We start from the raw sequence: 14,598 nt of genomic DNA on the forward strand, positions 1-14,598 counted from the left end.
TCTGACCGCCCCACCCGCATGGCTCGGGGCTCAAGTAACTAACATACAAGTTCGTGCCGTCCCTTTAGGGGAAGCAGCTGTTTTTACACGGATATCTACGATTCGACACACGCGAAGATTTCACACCTTTTTGTGTTCCCTTCTTCGTGCTTAAAAAACTTTTTCTCTTAACCATGTCTTTTGCCTGGCAAACCTAAAGTTCCTGCAAGCTGTAACAGAGGAGTTTAGTGAGCAGTAAGACGCTTAATGGCAGTCACGATGCTGCTCCTAACGCGCTCGGGGAGGCAGCGACAGCGGCAATTCTCTTACGGGACAGAGCGCAGGAACCTGGGCACGGGGAGCGAGGTCAGATCTCTGCGGGCCCAGGAGAAAAAGAAGGTAAGGTAAAAGTCATCCTGACTCTCTTCTCAAAAAGCTGGTCACCTGAAATAAGAGGTAGGTGCCTAGGGCTACTTGCAGGGTTAGGTAATTATTTTCTAACAGTATTTTAACAGTGACTCATTCTCTCCGGACAATTCAAGACCTGTGTGTCCCATCTGGTTTCCAGCAGAACAAAACGACTCAAGTATTTTCGGGAAGAGGGCTTACAAAAAAACCCAAACAAAATGCAGGAAGAAGTGGCAAGGAGGGGTGTGTCCCTTCAAATACCTTGGCTGGTGCTACGAGTAGACATTTTGGTTGGAAAAGACCTCTGAGATCACTGAGTCCAACCTCTGACTGATGAACTCCTCAACTAGATCATGGCATTAAGTGACATGTCCAGTCGTTTCTTGAACGCTTTCAGGAATGGTGATGTACCTGGGCAGCTCATTGCAATGCTTGAAAACCCCTTCAGTGGGGAAATTCCTCCCAATATCCAATCTTGAGTCTATGTCCTCTTGTTCTGTTACTAGTTAACTGGGAGAAAAGACCAACCCTCACCTGGCTACAACTTCCTTTAGGAAGCTGTAAAGACTGGCAAGGTCTTTCCTGAGCGGCTCCTCATGGGAACTGCACTTCACACCCTTCACCAGCTCCGCTGCCCTTCTCTGGACATGCTCCAGGCCTCAAAGCCTGTCTGGTAGTGAGGTGTCCAGAGAAGGACAAAGCGCTCGAGGGGCTTCACCAGTGCCAAGCACATTCCCGGGAGACGGATCTTTCCCATCCGCTGCCTTCCCCACCCCGCCCCAGGGCGCTTCCAGCCGGCACCCGCGGGTAATGCTACAGCTCTCGGCTGCCGAGACTCACTTCTCCGCGCCGCCGGCTGCAGAGCACCGCACCTCAGCCCGTGAGCTACAGCCGCTGCCCGCTCCGCACCTGCCGGGAGCGAGGCGTTCCGAAACTTGTCTTCGCGAAGAGAGAAAAGTTTAAAGATTAACCGGCTCCCGTCAAGTGCCTCAGCAGCTGAAAGGTGAAAACTTTGCTCCGCGCGGGTTGGCGGTGGGTCCTCGCCGGCACCGCCCCGAGCGAGCCTCACACGCCGTGCCGGCCCGCCCCTGTCGCTGTGGTTACGAGTCAAGATGGCGGAAGAGGGCGCTCCGGGCCGGTGCGGGGAGCGGAGCGAGGAGGTGCCGGCGGAGCGCGGTCCCGGCGCGGCTTTTCACATGTTCGTGCTCATGGAGGACCTGCTGGACAAGCTGAAACTGCTGAGCTACGAGGAGGACGCGCTGCGGCGCCACAACATGCGGCCTCTATCCAGGTGCTTCTGACCCGCGCCTCCTCCTCGGTCTGAGGGCGCTGGTGTGGCTGCGGGCGGGGAGCGGCGGGACGGAATCCCTCCGAGCCGTCAGAGCCTAGCGAAGGAAGGCAGGGCCTGCATGGCAGGATGCCTGGCTCAAGGGACAATCAGCCAGTTGCAAAGCTTCCCGTGTGAGCTGGAAGCTTTCAAAACGCGAGGCCCCGCGAAAGGCTGAGATGCGATAAGTGATAGTCCCTTGACCTTCCCTGCTCCCGGCAGGTACTGGGTATCTGCATGCCAGGGTACCTGTGCAAAAAGTAATTCTACCTAAATTCTACATATTTCGCAGAAAATTGTTCTGCCTAAATTCCAAGTTGTTCAAAGTAACTCTAAATATCTTGAATTCAGGACAGCTATTCGTGGGATGTGTATATTTTTTGACCCTTTAACCCTTTACAAAGAGGGTCTTGGACCCGTTTTTGGTAAGGCTGGGGTTTCATATCCAGTACATATTTGTTTCATATGTAATATTTTTTATGTCTTTCTTTTAAATTATGGTGGAGACAGGAAGCCTGGGAAACAGGACCAATGTGCTCCCAATATCCACCTGCCCAAATAACTTTTAAACCCATTTGTCACTTTCAGCCAGGCTCCATTGCAGGCTGTCACAGAATTAAGCTTCTTCTAACAAGCAACAGTTTGGTAAGGGGGTTCAAGTTACTCCCTTTTTGGGAAGGAGGTACAAGTATGAGCACCGTGACTGTAAATTAGTTCTAGCCTGCTGTTGAACCATTGGTATGTTTGGAGCAGGACAGCAGACTTATTGTGTACCTTAGTGAGTAGCTGTGTTGGTAAAGAGAAGCATTTCCAGAAGTTCCCAGTGTATCAGTGTGCATGTAATTTATACTTTGTGGGGTGGTCTGGTTTTATGTATTGATTTCTTGTTAGGACCACATATTTGAATTTGGTGTGATCCAAGTCAGATCAGTTTTCATTGCTCTCCAAAGCAACCCAAAGCACAGTAGGTAAGAACAGGTGGAATGATCACTTCAAAACATGCTCCTGATCTGAGCTGACTTTGCAGATGTAGGAATACCATCTTCCTGCATTTCTTGAGGAAAGTGTGAAGGAGAGGTGATTGGGGAACTTGGCAGCCAAGTCTGGTGTTGACTAATAACTTAGTCAAAGGTGTATAAAACTTGGTCTGCTGTAGTTATGTGTGAAACTAGGCATCCTGAATTTAGTTCAGATGGGTTGCTCATTGAGGAAACTGGGTAAAGAAACTGCTCTGTAGCCTGTGCTTACCTATAATGTTGTAAGAGCTCCAGAAACTCACAATATATACCATTTGGCCCCCTTTTAAACAGGCACTACTTTGCGCTGCCCACCAATCCTGGTGAGCAGTTCTTCATGTTCTGCACGCTCGCCACTTGGCTGATCAGCAAAGCGGGACATCCTTTCGAGCAGCCGCAGGAGCATGATGACCCCAATGCCGTGATTTCAAATGTGCTCTCAGAGCTGCGGTCCTTTGTGAGTGTCACATGGGCTCTCTTCCCAACTGTGTTGCAAACGCCTGCATTCCCTTCAGAAATAACAGCAGTCACACACTGTTCTCCTGCTGGGTCTGGTCCCAAGGACTGGACAGACTTTTCCTAGCTGTAAGTTTGTACTATGTTACTTAGTTAATTGGAAGTTTACATAGGCTGTACCTACTGGCTAAATTTTTTAGCACTACAAAAATGGTCTTATAAATTATTCCAGTTAGTTTTGTTCTGTACCTCTTGTAGAGCTACATATGTTGCTCATATATAGTAGCATAATTTTCAGAGATTTCATCTGGCAGGTTTACACAGCTTGTGATCCTGCTGTGGCCAAAGTCAATGACTTAATTTGTAGTGTAGGAAGTGGTTTAGAATAGTTTTTTTTTTTTTTTTTGTTTGTTTTTTTTTTTTTGTTTTGTTTTTTTTGGTAGAGAGTAAAAGGTTATACCAACTGCCAGGAACTACTGAGACTTTTTTTTTTTTAATAAAAAAAAAAAAAAAGGAAGGAAAAAAGCCAAACTCTAAAGGTCAGGAGACTATAACAACTGACAAGAAGTATGATCTTATGGAAGATTATCCTCTGGTGCAGCTGTGAATGATGTTAAGGACACTGTTCTCTAAAGGCGTTAAACTATATCAAACTACTACTTTTATTCTGCATGACAGCAATAAATTAAAATATTTTATAAGTAAAATCTGGAGCAAGCAGGACACTGTTGAAAACTTGGAGGTTAAGTCTCAATACTTGAGTCTCTCTGTAGCTGTTCTTACCTTGCGGTGTCAATCGTGTGCTTGACCATCCAGATCCCTTGTGGCTTTTGCCTCTTCTGCTACCTGGAAGTATGCTCTTAATATGTGGTTAAAGATTTCTACACTGCATGTGTTCCTTGGCTTCATCTGCTTTTCCTTCTATTGCCTCACTGGAGCTGCATAGGAGAAGAATGTAAATTGTCATTAATAAAATCTCATACACAAGGCTCTTGGTTTTAGTGTGCAAAACTTATCTCCCTTTGAGGAAATTTGGGTTGTTAGGCCATTAGTAAACAGCCTGTCTCTTTATTTTAGGGAAGGCCTGTGGATTTTCCTCCCTCAAAATTAAAGACAGGCTGCGGAGAGCAAGTGTACTATGTTCTTGATTGTTTAGCTGAAGAAGCCTTGAAAAACACTGGGTTTAGCTGGAAAAGGTACAGTACACTTCTAAGCATCGTCCCATATGTGTTGTTTTCCAGCAAACAGATGTAAGTTGTAGTGGTAAAATAAAACATGGGACTGACTGAAAACATTTTACTTGACATTTCATGAGATGGAAAATTCAAGTAGGCTTGAAGCAGTGTGACCAAGTAATTCCTAATGCAGTTTCACACAACTGGCCTGTTGCCAGCAAGGCTGAGTTTGGACCGTTATAGACTTAGCTAATTAAGGTTTAACTGATGACTTTTTTTTTTTTTTTGTTATTTCCCTACACATAACTCCTTGTTAATCTGATATTTGAGTTGAAACATGTCATGTCCTTTTAGGTTCTATCAATCAATAGTAAATTCCTAGAGTTATGCAGAGTATGATCATGTTGCAAGTAGACTGGAGCAATTTTATTTAATCTGAAGGAAATTTTAGCACAAATTAGATGACAGATAATCTCAAGTATATGAAAATGTCTTTAAAAGTGTTCTTTATTTCATTCTTTTCCTCCAAAGGGTTTTGAAATGGATATAGCAAAGTAATTTCTACCTTGGAAATATTTTACTAATATTAGTACACTAATTCCACTGTAGGCTGCAAATTTGCCCATAGTGACTTGCACTTGAATTTTAAGAGCTTAGACAAATATAGAAAAACCCCAAAATTTACTTCCTAGATGACTTTGTAGTGTGAATGTGCTGTACTGCCTTTACTTTCAAGACAGTCCAAGATGAACATGACTTTCAAGGCAGAATATATATTTATTTAAGTTATGAAACACTAATCTCTATCTAGGTATGTTCCATGTCATCCATTTTTCTCATGAAATGTTTTGTTTGCAGAGATATTTACAATTTATTGTGTTTAAAAGCTCTGCTGTTCTTTGAATTAATTTCAGGCCAGCATACCCAACAGAAGAGCCAGAAGAAGAAGAAATAACAGAAGATGATGCAGAATTAACACTTAGTAAATTGGAAGAGGATGTTGCAGTAGGTTTATTTGGTTGGTTTTGATTATATTACTATTGGTCAGCTCTGAGGAAATTTTTATTCACTATTCATTATGTTTGGCTTTGTTTAAGAAGCCTTTTCAATTAGCTGTTCAAGTTTTTTTTCTGCAGCTCTACTCCTGCATTGTCAGATTCTCTGTAGGGTTTTTTGTTGCTTTTCAGATAAGATTAACTCTTCAAGACAGAGTGTATGTTCTTATGTGCAGTGGAATCTAACTATGCATTAAAACCATGGAGATTCAGAATTGTTTCTTTTCTACTGATAAATCTATAGTTGATGTTAAACTAAAGGTTTAAAATAGGAAAACAGCTGTCTGCTTTTTTCTGTATCTTGTTAAGGTCTAAGCTGCTTAAACTAGGAAGTGGGGATGAAACAGTTAACTAAAGCACAGTTGAAATCCTTCAAAGAACCTATTGGTTTGTTCTCAATTATTGTCCTAGGCCATGATTTTCATAAGTAATGTATTCTTTTAGGTCTGTGGAATGTACATGTGTTAATAAGACCACTGAAGTGTTATTCCTATACTAGGTATTACATTACCAGGCAGTTCATACCAAAGGGATACTCACTTTTTAGAGCCTCTAGTCATTCTACAGGGATTAATTACATGCCAATGTAATTTTTTTTGCCCAGTCCATTGTAGCTGCCAGTATATTGATATTAGCTGTATCCATAATTGAATTTAGCAGTATTTCCAGCAATTCAATGTTAATGATGAGGTTCATTGATTGTTCTTTGGTTTTGATTCTTCTGAATAAAAATGATGAGGCTGACAGAGACAGCCTAGTTCTGTAAATCAGGGATAGCCTGTATTAGGTGGCCAGCAGTAGGCAGTGAGGCTGGGTGTGCAAGGAAATCTGCACAGTTTGGTTTCTCAGTTCTGATAACCAGTCTTCTTCTGGTGGTATGTTCTTTTAAATGCTGCACAAATATATATTGTCTATTTAGCAAAAGATAGTCTAAATCTAGTCTTAACTTCCTTCAAGTATTCAGGGAACTCGGGGTCAGACATCCCAGAAGAAAATAGTGGTCTCTGTTAGTTAAAAACTGGGTAAAGTAGAGGAAAGAGAAATAAGCTCCAAGGTTTTCACTGAGTCTTGAAGGATTTTACCCTAAGACCTGTGTTATTGCAGCTTTTGTGATTTCTGTAGAAAGGAGGCGGATGATAAAATTTCACTTTGGTGGAAAAGACAGTCAAGAGGGGACAAGGTGTATAAGGGTGAAGTTCTGGGTGGTAAAATGGCAGATGAAATACAGTATAGGTAAGTGAAGGTTAATGCACAGAAAAAGCATCATTACAGGTGATGGGCTCTCAGCTTATCACAGGTACGGAACTAGGGAATTTTGAGACTGTAACAGATTTATAGGGTACGTGTACAGGGCGTGTGGTCTCATGGGCAAGAAAAAATCAATTGCCTCAATTTCAGGTGTGTTATTCTGCACACTTAAGATGTGGCATCATTCTGTAACTCCAAATAGTAGTGCAAACAACATCTTGAATGAAAACTGTGTTGAGGTCTGGTTTTGTGTTTTGGTTTTTGTTTTGATGGGGCTTTATTTTTAAGGTAGAGCTTTAAGAAATACATAAAAATATACAACTACCATACAACTATTGATAATGGGCCATTTGATGTCAGAGGCTTTAGGTTTAGGGTTTGGGTTTTGTTGGTTAGTTGGTTTATTTTTGTAATACTGTGGCACTCTGAAGGAAATGTGGAGTAGCTTTGATTTTTCAGCTTGTCCCAGGTATTATGTCTCTTCATAAGCTCCAGATCATAAATTCTCCATGTCTTGTTTTGTTCAGAAATATGGAACTTAATACTCCTTGGTTTGTTCTCCTGGAAAATAAAATTATGGAGAAAGATTGTGCAATACTTACTGATGTCTTGCTTTGAAACTTCTCTTAAGGAAGAAGAGTCAGACAGTGAAGAAAATTATATTGACCTGAATGTTTTAAAGGCACAAACATACAGATCAGTAAGTTGTTACCCATTAGTCCTCTCATGAGAAATTTTTACGTCTGTAGCAGCAATTTGTGTCTGTTGGATTTAAATCTAAAAATCCTTGTATAGTCTTTACTTGGAAAAAACCCCATCTGAAATGAATCTGATATTATATATTAATATCATTTTGAAAGAACAATGTGCAGCCAGTTTCTAAACTGATATTGCTGAAGGGCTGCTGGGAACATTTGCAAGAATTTTTTTGCAGAGACTTCTAGAGAAACATGGTATTAATTTCATGAATACATTTTAATCCCACATACATACACCATTTCTGAAATGTATTATAATTTCTTAATATATACATTTAATTGTCTTCAGTTTTAAGTATGATGAGAAGATATACTTACTTTAATTCCAAATCTTTATGAACTCAAAGAAAGCCACTAAAGAAATCTGTTTCATCTGTAGTCTAGATCATTCTGGATATAAATATTTTTCTAATATTAACACTGCAAACCATTATAGTGATTTCTAACAGTTCTCACTGTGCATAACAGTGATATTTTGTGTATAAACTTTGTGATTTTTACACAGAACATGAATGACACTGCAAAGCAGGAAGATATTTTACAGTCCACAACAGATGCAGCAGAGTGGAATCTGGAAGTGGAACGTGTGCTTCCACAGCTGAAAGTCACAGTCAGGACTGACAATAAGGTATGGAAGAATGGATTTGGCTATGTACACATAATGATTAAAATGTGATTTCAGTTGATGCTGTTTACTTTCTGTTTGCAGTTGTCTTGTCATGCAAAGACCTGTGAGTAATGGGCTCTCCAGTGCTACCTTGTCTGAACCTTTGTCAGTTACTTTGACCCTAGAAGCAGTAATTTTCAGTAAGGTGTTTTTTCAACATTATTTTTTTTTTCTGCTGCTTAGAAGGCACCTTATTTCTATATATTAATTCAGTGAGGATTTTTTTCAGTCCTCTGACATTTCCAATGTATTCACACTTCTAAAAAATTATATCTGCAGTTTAACAACTATTAAAGCATCTTCTTGGAGGACAGCTGATGATCTTACCTTTCAACTCTTCCATTTTTCAGCCCCATGAAAGGCTGATTGTATGGAATTCCTCTTGATAAACTTTATATAACAATCAAGTAGACCCTGGTCTAGTCATCCTGAACTCTCCTTGTATTTAGTGAAAAGAAGTGAGCACTTCTTCAACTGCTTTTGCTCACCATATCCTGCTAACCATCTCAGGATGAAATTCATCATATCTTAGAACTGTGTATTTCTCTCAACAGTCTATTTCAAGGAGTCTAGAATCAGCAGCTTAGAAGGCACCTTTGGCAAGTCCAAACCTAGGGCCTGCTCCTGGCATTGCCACAAGCATTCTTTCCAGGAGCTTGTGTAGCACACACAAATCAGTGCAGTATTGAAATTGTTCATTTGCAGTGACCCAGGTAGTTGGGATGTTGGAGCAATATGCACCACTGATACAACAATACAATGCATATACATGAATACAATGAAAGATAATTATCTTGCCAAAAATAGGGGAAACCTTCAACTGTCTGCTGAGCTGCTTGCCTGTCTTACACCAGTACTGCATTTTTCTGTGAGACGAATTGCCTGGCTTGAACCACTCTGCTGTGATACTCAGCAAGCCCATCTGTTGCAGTGAACATGATGCTTGAGTCTCACAGCGAGGAATTAAAACTTAATAAAGACATAGATGAAAAATTAAAGCCACTGTAGGATCTGAGGTTTACTAGCTTCCAGCTTAATGCACCATCTCTTTGCCTTAAGGAATATGTCAAAATGAACATAAAAAGAGGATTCTTCTTCTTCTAGCTTTTTTCAGAAATAATTGAAGTGTTTGGCCTTTTTCCATTGTGCCAGAAAACATACTCTGTTTCCTAAGCTGTGCATGTAAACATGGTGCCAGGAGAATATTAATGGTTTAATCAATGGCACTAGAAACTAGAACTTACTGTAAAGTCCTGGACAGAAGTGGGGGTGGGTTGTGTGCCTGTTGTTTTTATTTAAACTCCAAAGTTTGACAAATTGTGAGCAATTGTTACCAGACCAACTAGAGATCATGTGTTTCCTGAAAACATGAAACACAACGTAAGCACATTTTTTCTAGTGTGAAAATTGGCCCTGACTGGTGTGCAGGGCCAATTCACAGCACCTTTTCTCAGCCCCCACCCCTGGGTCCATGTATGTTTCCTATGATCTTGAAGCTGGAAATAATTTTCCCCCTTCTAATTGTATCCCGTTACCAAAACCAAGTTTTGGTATTTCTGCCTCTTTTTCTTTCCATTCTTCTCCTGGTAACAGTAAGGACTGAAATAGAAAGGAAAGAACAGATAGTACAGAATTGGTTGGTGTTGGGCATCAAAAGCAGTCATTTTGGCTAAGAATAAGCTGATCTAGTTCAGCTACAATCAATATTTTTAGTATTTGTGCCCAGAGTGGTTTCTAGCAGAAATAGTTCCATGAAGATCAGACTCTAAAATGCATAGCTGCTATGGTGTCAGTGAGGATGTCAGTGTTTGTTTATGGATCTGAGTGTCACATGTGACATTTAGGAGATTTATAAATTGTGTCACATTAAGCCAGTGCCGCTGGCTATGAACATGGCAGTGGCAGGATGATACATGGCAATAGTATAAAAGAGAACTGACCCTGCTTTGCCTACCCGCCATTGTTTTGTAACCAGAGGACGACAAAAGTTTTATTTACCTGTGTTTTAATTTGTGATGTCTTTTTTAGGATTGGAGGATTCATGTAGATCAAATGCATCAGCATAAGGATGGAATTGAGTCTTCTTTGAAAGAAACTAGGGTATGTCTTGTATGTACAGAATATTTTACTAATCTGTCAGCAGTTTTATTTTCTCTTCTATTTGATAAGCATTAAGAACTAAATGGATCTTTTTTTTACTTCAATTTATTTGTGCTATTGCTGTAAAATTAAAAAGGGAAAGATATGACAATGATCATTAAGGACAGTGCTGATGGCAAAATATCTTCTGGGAAAGAATTGTATGGGTGAGGATTAACAGGGCTATCAGGGTCTAGTAATGAATGCATTACCATAAGTGCATCCTGACTACAAAGGACAAAATAGAATAATACCGTCTGAAGGTGCTGTTAAAACCTCCCAAATACTCTCAAATACTGTTGCTAGAGTAACTTACTGACATTGACATTTGTAATTAATTGAGGAGGGGAGAGCGATGAAGCAGTAAAGACTGAAATATATGTTTTGGAGGTGGGCAAACCAGAACACATGGGGAATAATTTTTTGTTGGCTAAACACAGTATTTCTGTACTATTTTTCTCTCTGTCTGTAGGCTTCCATAGCCTTTCTTAACTACACCATCATTTTGATACTCTTTGCACAGTGTCTGTATACTGTCAACCCACAGAATGTGATTTTCTAGGGTTACCTCAATAAACTCCATAAGGAAATCAGCAGAACACTGGAAAAGATCCATAGCAGGGAAAAGTACATCAACAATCAGTTGGAGCACTTGGTTCAAGAATACCGTTCAGCACAAGCCTTGCTGAGTGAGGTACTGCTGATCTTTTGTTGTTGCCTTCTCCAGTATTAACTTGTTGTTAAGTGAGAGTAGAGGGAAAGATGACATGGACTGAGCCATCTATGAATTCTGCTGTTGGATATAAAGCAGGGGAAATGTTGATTGACTGTCAAATTATATTCTTTCTAAGCTAAACTAGCAATTTTTATTCAACTGTTCTGCAGGGGAAAATAGATGGTTTTGCCTGAGTATTATGTATAGCTGTTGCCAGTCTTGAGCAGCTACAAAATTGCTAGTTCTGCTTTCCTTGTGAAGTTCACGCATCTGTCAGGAGTGGAAAAACTACAGTCTCAGTCCAACATTCATCCCTTAGATTGAGTACTGGTGCTAAGGTGCACAAAGCACTCTGATTACTTCTTTGCTTCATTTAGTTTTTATGCCAATAGAGTGCTGTCTGAGAAGCTTTTTGATCCCCTATTTAGGAGGAATTATAGTCTGCCTTTTGGCAAGCCCTCCTGGTTGTGGCCATGCTGACAGCAATACTGACAGAATTTGACCTCTGCACCTTCTGTTTGGTTTGTTGTTAAGGTATCTTTGAGATAGTAATTTCCTGTTGATGAAGTATTATTCTAGATATCAGTATTCAATGCTTTCTGCATTATGGCAGATTTTCCTCATGTTTATTTCCTCATGTAAATTATTAGAAAGCATAGTTCTTGTCAAGTGTGTATTTGGACTATTTACTGCTTTACATTTTTGAATGATAATCATTGCAGGGCTCTTTCAAGCCTGTCCTCATTTGTAAACCTCATTGGGGCTTTGTTGGAGAGTTTCTGGAATTGAAACATATGAGAGCAAGTATTGAAGTTTTCTCTGAGCTATCTGTATACATCTGTTCAACTCTGTCATTACAGCCAAGACATGTTTTTTTTCCAGGCTAAAGAGAAGTACCAGGAGGGAAGTGGAAGAGTAACTGAAAGGATTAGAGTGCTTTCTGAGGTAAAACACATCTTACTTTAAAACAGTCTTCAGAGTTGGCATTTAGTGGTTACAGTTTAATGAAACCAGCTCTCTCTGATTTGTTCCCATGTTAAAGGTTATTCTTTGTTTGGGGTAGGCGATCTAGTCCAGTCCCTAAATTTTAAATCCAGGCTGCCACTGATTTTTAACTAATGAAATATTACCTCAGTTTGTAAATGAAGGTAAATGTTCTGTATTTTATGACCTGTGTCCTAGAATTATGAGGGATTAATAAATCATGTCCATAAATTCTTTGGAAGAAAAGCTTAACTCTTATTTTTAGTTAAAATTAACAGTTTGAAATTTCTATCTTCCAGGCACTTAAAAGCAATATTTGACTAAATAATAATTTTTTCCATACATCAAATTATCTTATATCTCCTATTTCCTAACTGCCTCACCATGTTGACTGTTTCATGGCATTTCATTTAGAATTACAGCCCGATTTCCAAATATTTCAACTCTTTATGCAATTCACATATTTTTGCAATGGCTCTGTTTGGGTTTTAGAGACCAGCTTTACTTATTAGACAATGAAGTCTCAGGAATAGTTACATAAAATAGGTCATACAAAAAGAATGTGTTAGAAATTGTACAACAAGTTTGAGATGTTTTAGGACAGTTGAGTTGGAAGGGACCTAGAGTGCAGCTGCAATAGGTAATACAGCAGTTTAATGTGAGTTTTCTAGCAAAGATTTCGCAGTGTGTGAATTCTGCAGAATTAGAGCTGCTTTCTATTTCACTCTCAAGGAAGTAAGTTGGAAAAACATACTGATTACTTCAGATTTACAGTGTGTGCTTTGGGAGCTGATTGACTGATAAGTAATGGTGAATATGTTACTAGCTGGCATCCTTCAAACTACATAGGTGCAGTGGCACATGTCTGAGGTAAACCAGACACATTGGATATTAGTACTGATCTGTTTTCAGGCGTGCAGTCAGACCTCAGCCCACCCAGCAATATCTTTACTGCTGCATGTATTCAGTAACAATGCAGCAATGATTCCTTTTTGTTGCTGAAAAGGCTTATTGAAGCCTTAATGAAGGGCTATTTTCACATTATTGACAAGAATACTGAATTATTACCTTGGCTATGCTTAAGAATCAAATATTTTATTTTTTCCATTGTCTACAAAGGCAAACTGGTTGCTGGACACTGCTGAAATACACTTTTGTTCTTTAAACATGTACCTGTACCTGTGCCAGTGCCAGCAGGCTGGACTGCTGCCCCTTCTTTTGCTGCAGCACTGTTTCTCAGCTTTCCAGTGTAACATGCCGAAGTCCTGATGCTTCTGGAAGGGCAGTGGGCATGGTTATTTGATGAATTTTGATCTGTAGGGATATTGGTTCCTTTGTTCTTCCATCCAGCATCACACTGAAACACTTAGATTGCTGTTTTTATTGGGGATGCACAGATTTTCAGTAACACCATGGTGTTTGGTCAAATTATTATCCTTTTTCTGTAAATTTTTACAACATTATTTTAGTTAAATTAAAAATTTCTGAATGTTTGAAAAATCGTTGCTCTTTATATAAGAAGATGGTTTAGTTAATTTTTTAAATAAAAGCAGTTATTCAGCAGAGACTTTTTTATTTTGATATTCATCTAGTTTAATTAAGAAAAAAATCTCTTTTAAGATTACAGAAGCATTAGAGAAAGTAAAGCAGGAAACAGAAGAGAAAGGAAGCAGTATGACTGATGGTGGTAAGTACATTTGTGCTTCAGAAAACACTCCCTTTTTCTTGGTGACAATTTCATGATATGTACTTCATTAAAATAAGAGTAAGAGCAATTACTAGGAGCAAGATGATGCAGCAGCATCATATGAGTGGGAAGGGAGGGATTAGAAACAAAATGTAAGGCACAGAATATTTTAATAGCTTTTTACAGGTAAGATTTTCACACCCTGCTTGAAGGTGTCTTCAGTTCTCTACCAAACCTCAAGTCAGCTGAGGGGATAAGGCTTTCAGCTGAGCAAAACACATCATTGAAAAACCTGTCTCAATGTTGATGCACAATTTTATGAAGCTCTTAGATGTCAAGAAGACAGCAAAACTGTCATTGCCTATTTCTGTCTTTAACGTGTTTTGCATATTAAAAATGATGTATCAGTACAATCATGTCTTTAGAGTAGAACACCCTTTTGTTCATTCAACTCTTCCATTTTAAGGAGTGAATTACAGCAAACAGTGCTTTTGTGTTAAATGGCTGACATAGTTGTACTGTTTATCTTTTTTTTGGACAGCTCCTCTAGTGAAGATTAAACAGGCCTTAACAAAATTGAGGCAAGAAACCATTCAGATGGACATACATATTGGTGTGATGGAACACACATTACTCCAGTCAAAGCTGAAAGAGAAATCCAATATGACTAGGGATATGCATGCAACAGTGATTCCAGAAGCCACAGTAGGTGCCTATTAAAATTGGTTGGACCTGACTTGGTTTGCCCAAAATGCAGTTTTCTACCATTTCTTTTTTTTGTGAGTTCAGAGGTTTTGTTTATGTTGTGGTAGGGGGACGTTCTTTTTTCCTGTTCCTTTTGAACAAGATGCTTGTTAGAAGATGTACTTTTTTAAGAAGTAACATACACACTTTAGACTTAAGAGGGAGTCAATGTTTAGTGTTGAGCTGTAAAGATTTACTGCATATCTCTTCCAAATATACTAATAAATTCTTGTTAGTGAA

At 39.5% G+C, this 14,598-nt stretch overlaps 1 protein-coding gene across 1 annotated transcript; it reads left to right on the plus strand.

The window, feature by feature from the left end:
• The first annotated feature begins 1,472 nt into the window (after positions 1–1,472).
• Positions 1,473–14,598, plus strand: IFT57 (intraflagellar transport 57). The gene is made up of 11 exons (XM_068180830.1): positions 1,473–1,678; positions 3,025–3,187; positions 4,264–4,382; positions 5,276–5,366; positions 7,296–7,364; positions 7,928–8,050; positions 10,118–10,189; positions 10,791–10,922; positions 11,826–11,888; positions 13,548–13,614; positions 14,156–14,598. Exons 1-11 carry the CDS (start codon positions 1,500–1,502, stop codon positions 14,332–14,334), a joined length of 1,257 nt encoding a protein of 418 aa, XP_068036931.1. The 5' UTR covers positions 1,473–1,499; the 3' UTR covers positions 14,335–14,598.

The sequence above is a fragment of the Anomalospiza imberbis genome, chromosome 2 (assembly GCF_031753505.1).
Source record: "Anomalospiza imberbis isolate Cuckoo-Finch-1a 21T00152 chromosome 2, ASM3175350v1, whole genome shotgun sequence".
Classification (NCBI taxonomy): Eukaryota; Metazoa; Chordata; class Aves; order Passeriformes; family Viduidae; genus Anomalospiza; species Anomalospiza imberbis.

What these genes read in the sequence shown, in the direction of transcription:
- IFT57 (XM_068180830.1), top strand. Translation starts at nt 1,500, where the DNA reads ATGGCGGAAGAGGGCGCTCCGGGCCGGTGCGGGGAGCGGAGCGAGGAG. An exon ending in AATTGGAAGAGGATGTTGCA is followed by an intron (nt 5,367 to 7,295) that starts GTAGGTTTATTT and finishes ACTTCTCTTAAG; the next exon opens with GAAGAAGAGTCAGACAGTGA. An exon ending in CTTCTTTGAAAGAAACTAGG is followed by an intron (nt 10,190 to 10,790) that starts GTATGTCTTGTA and finishes GTGATTTTCTAG; the next exon opens with GGTTACCTCAATAAACTCCA.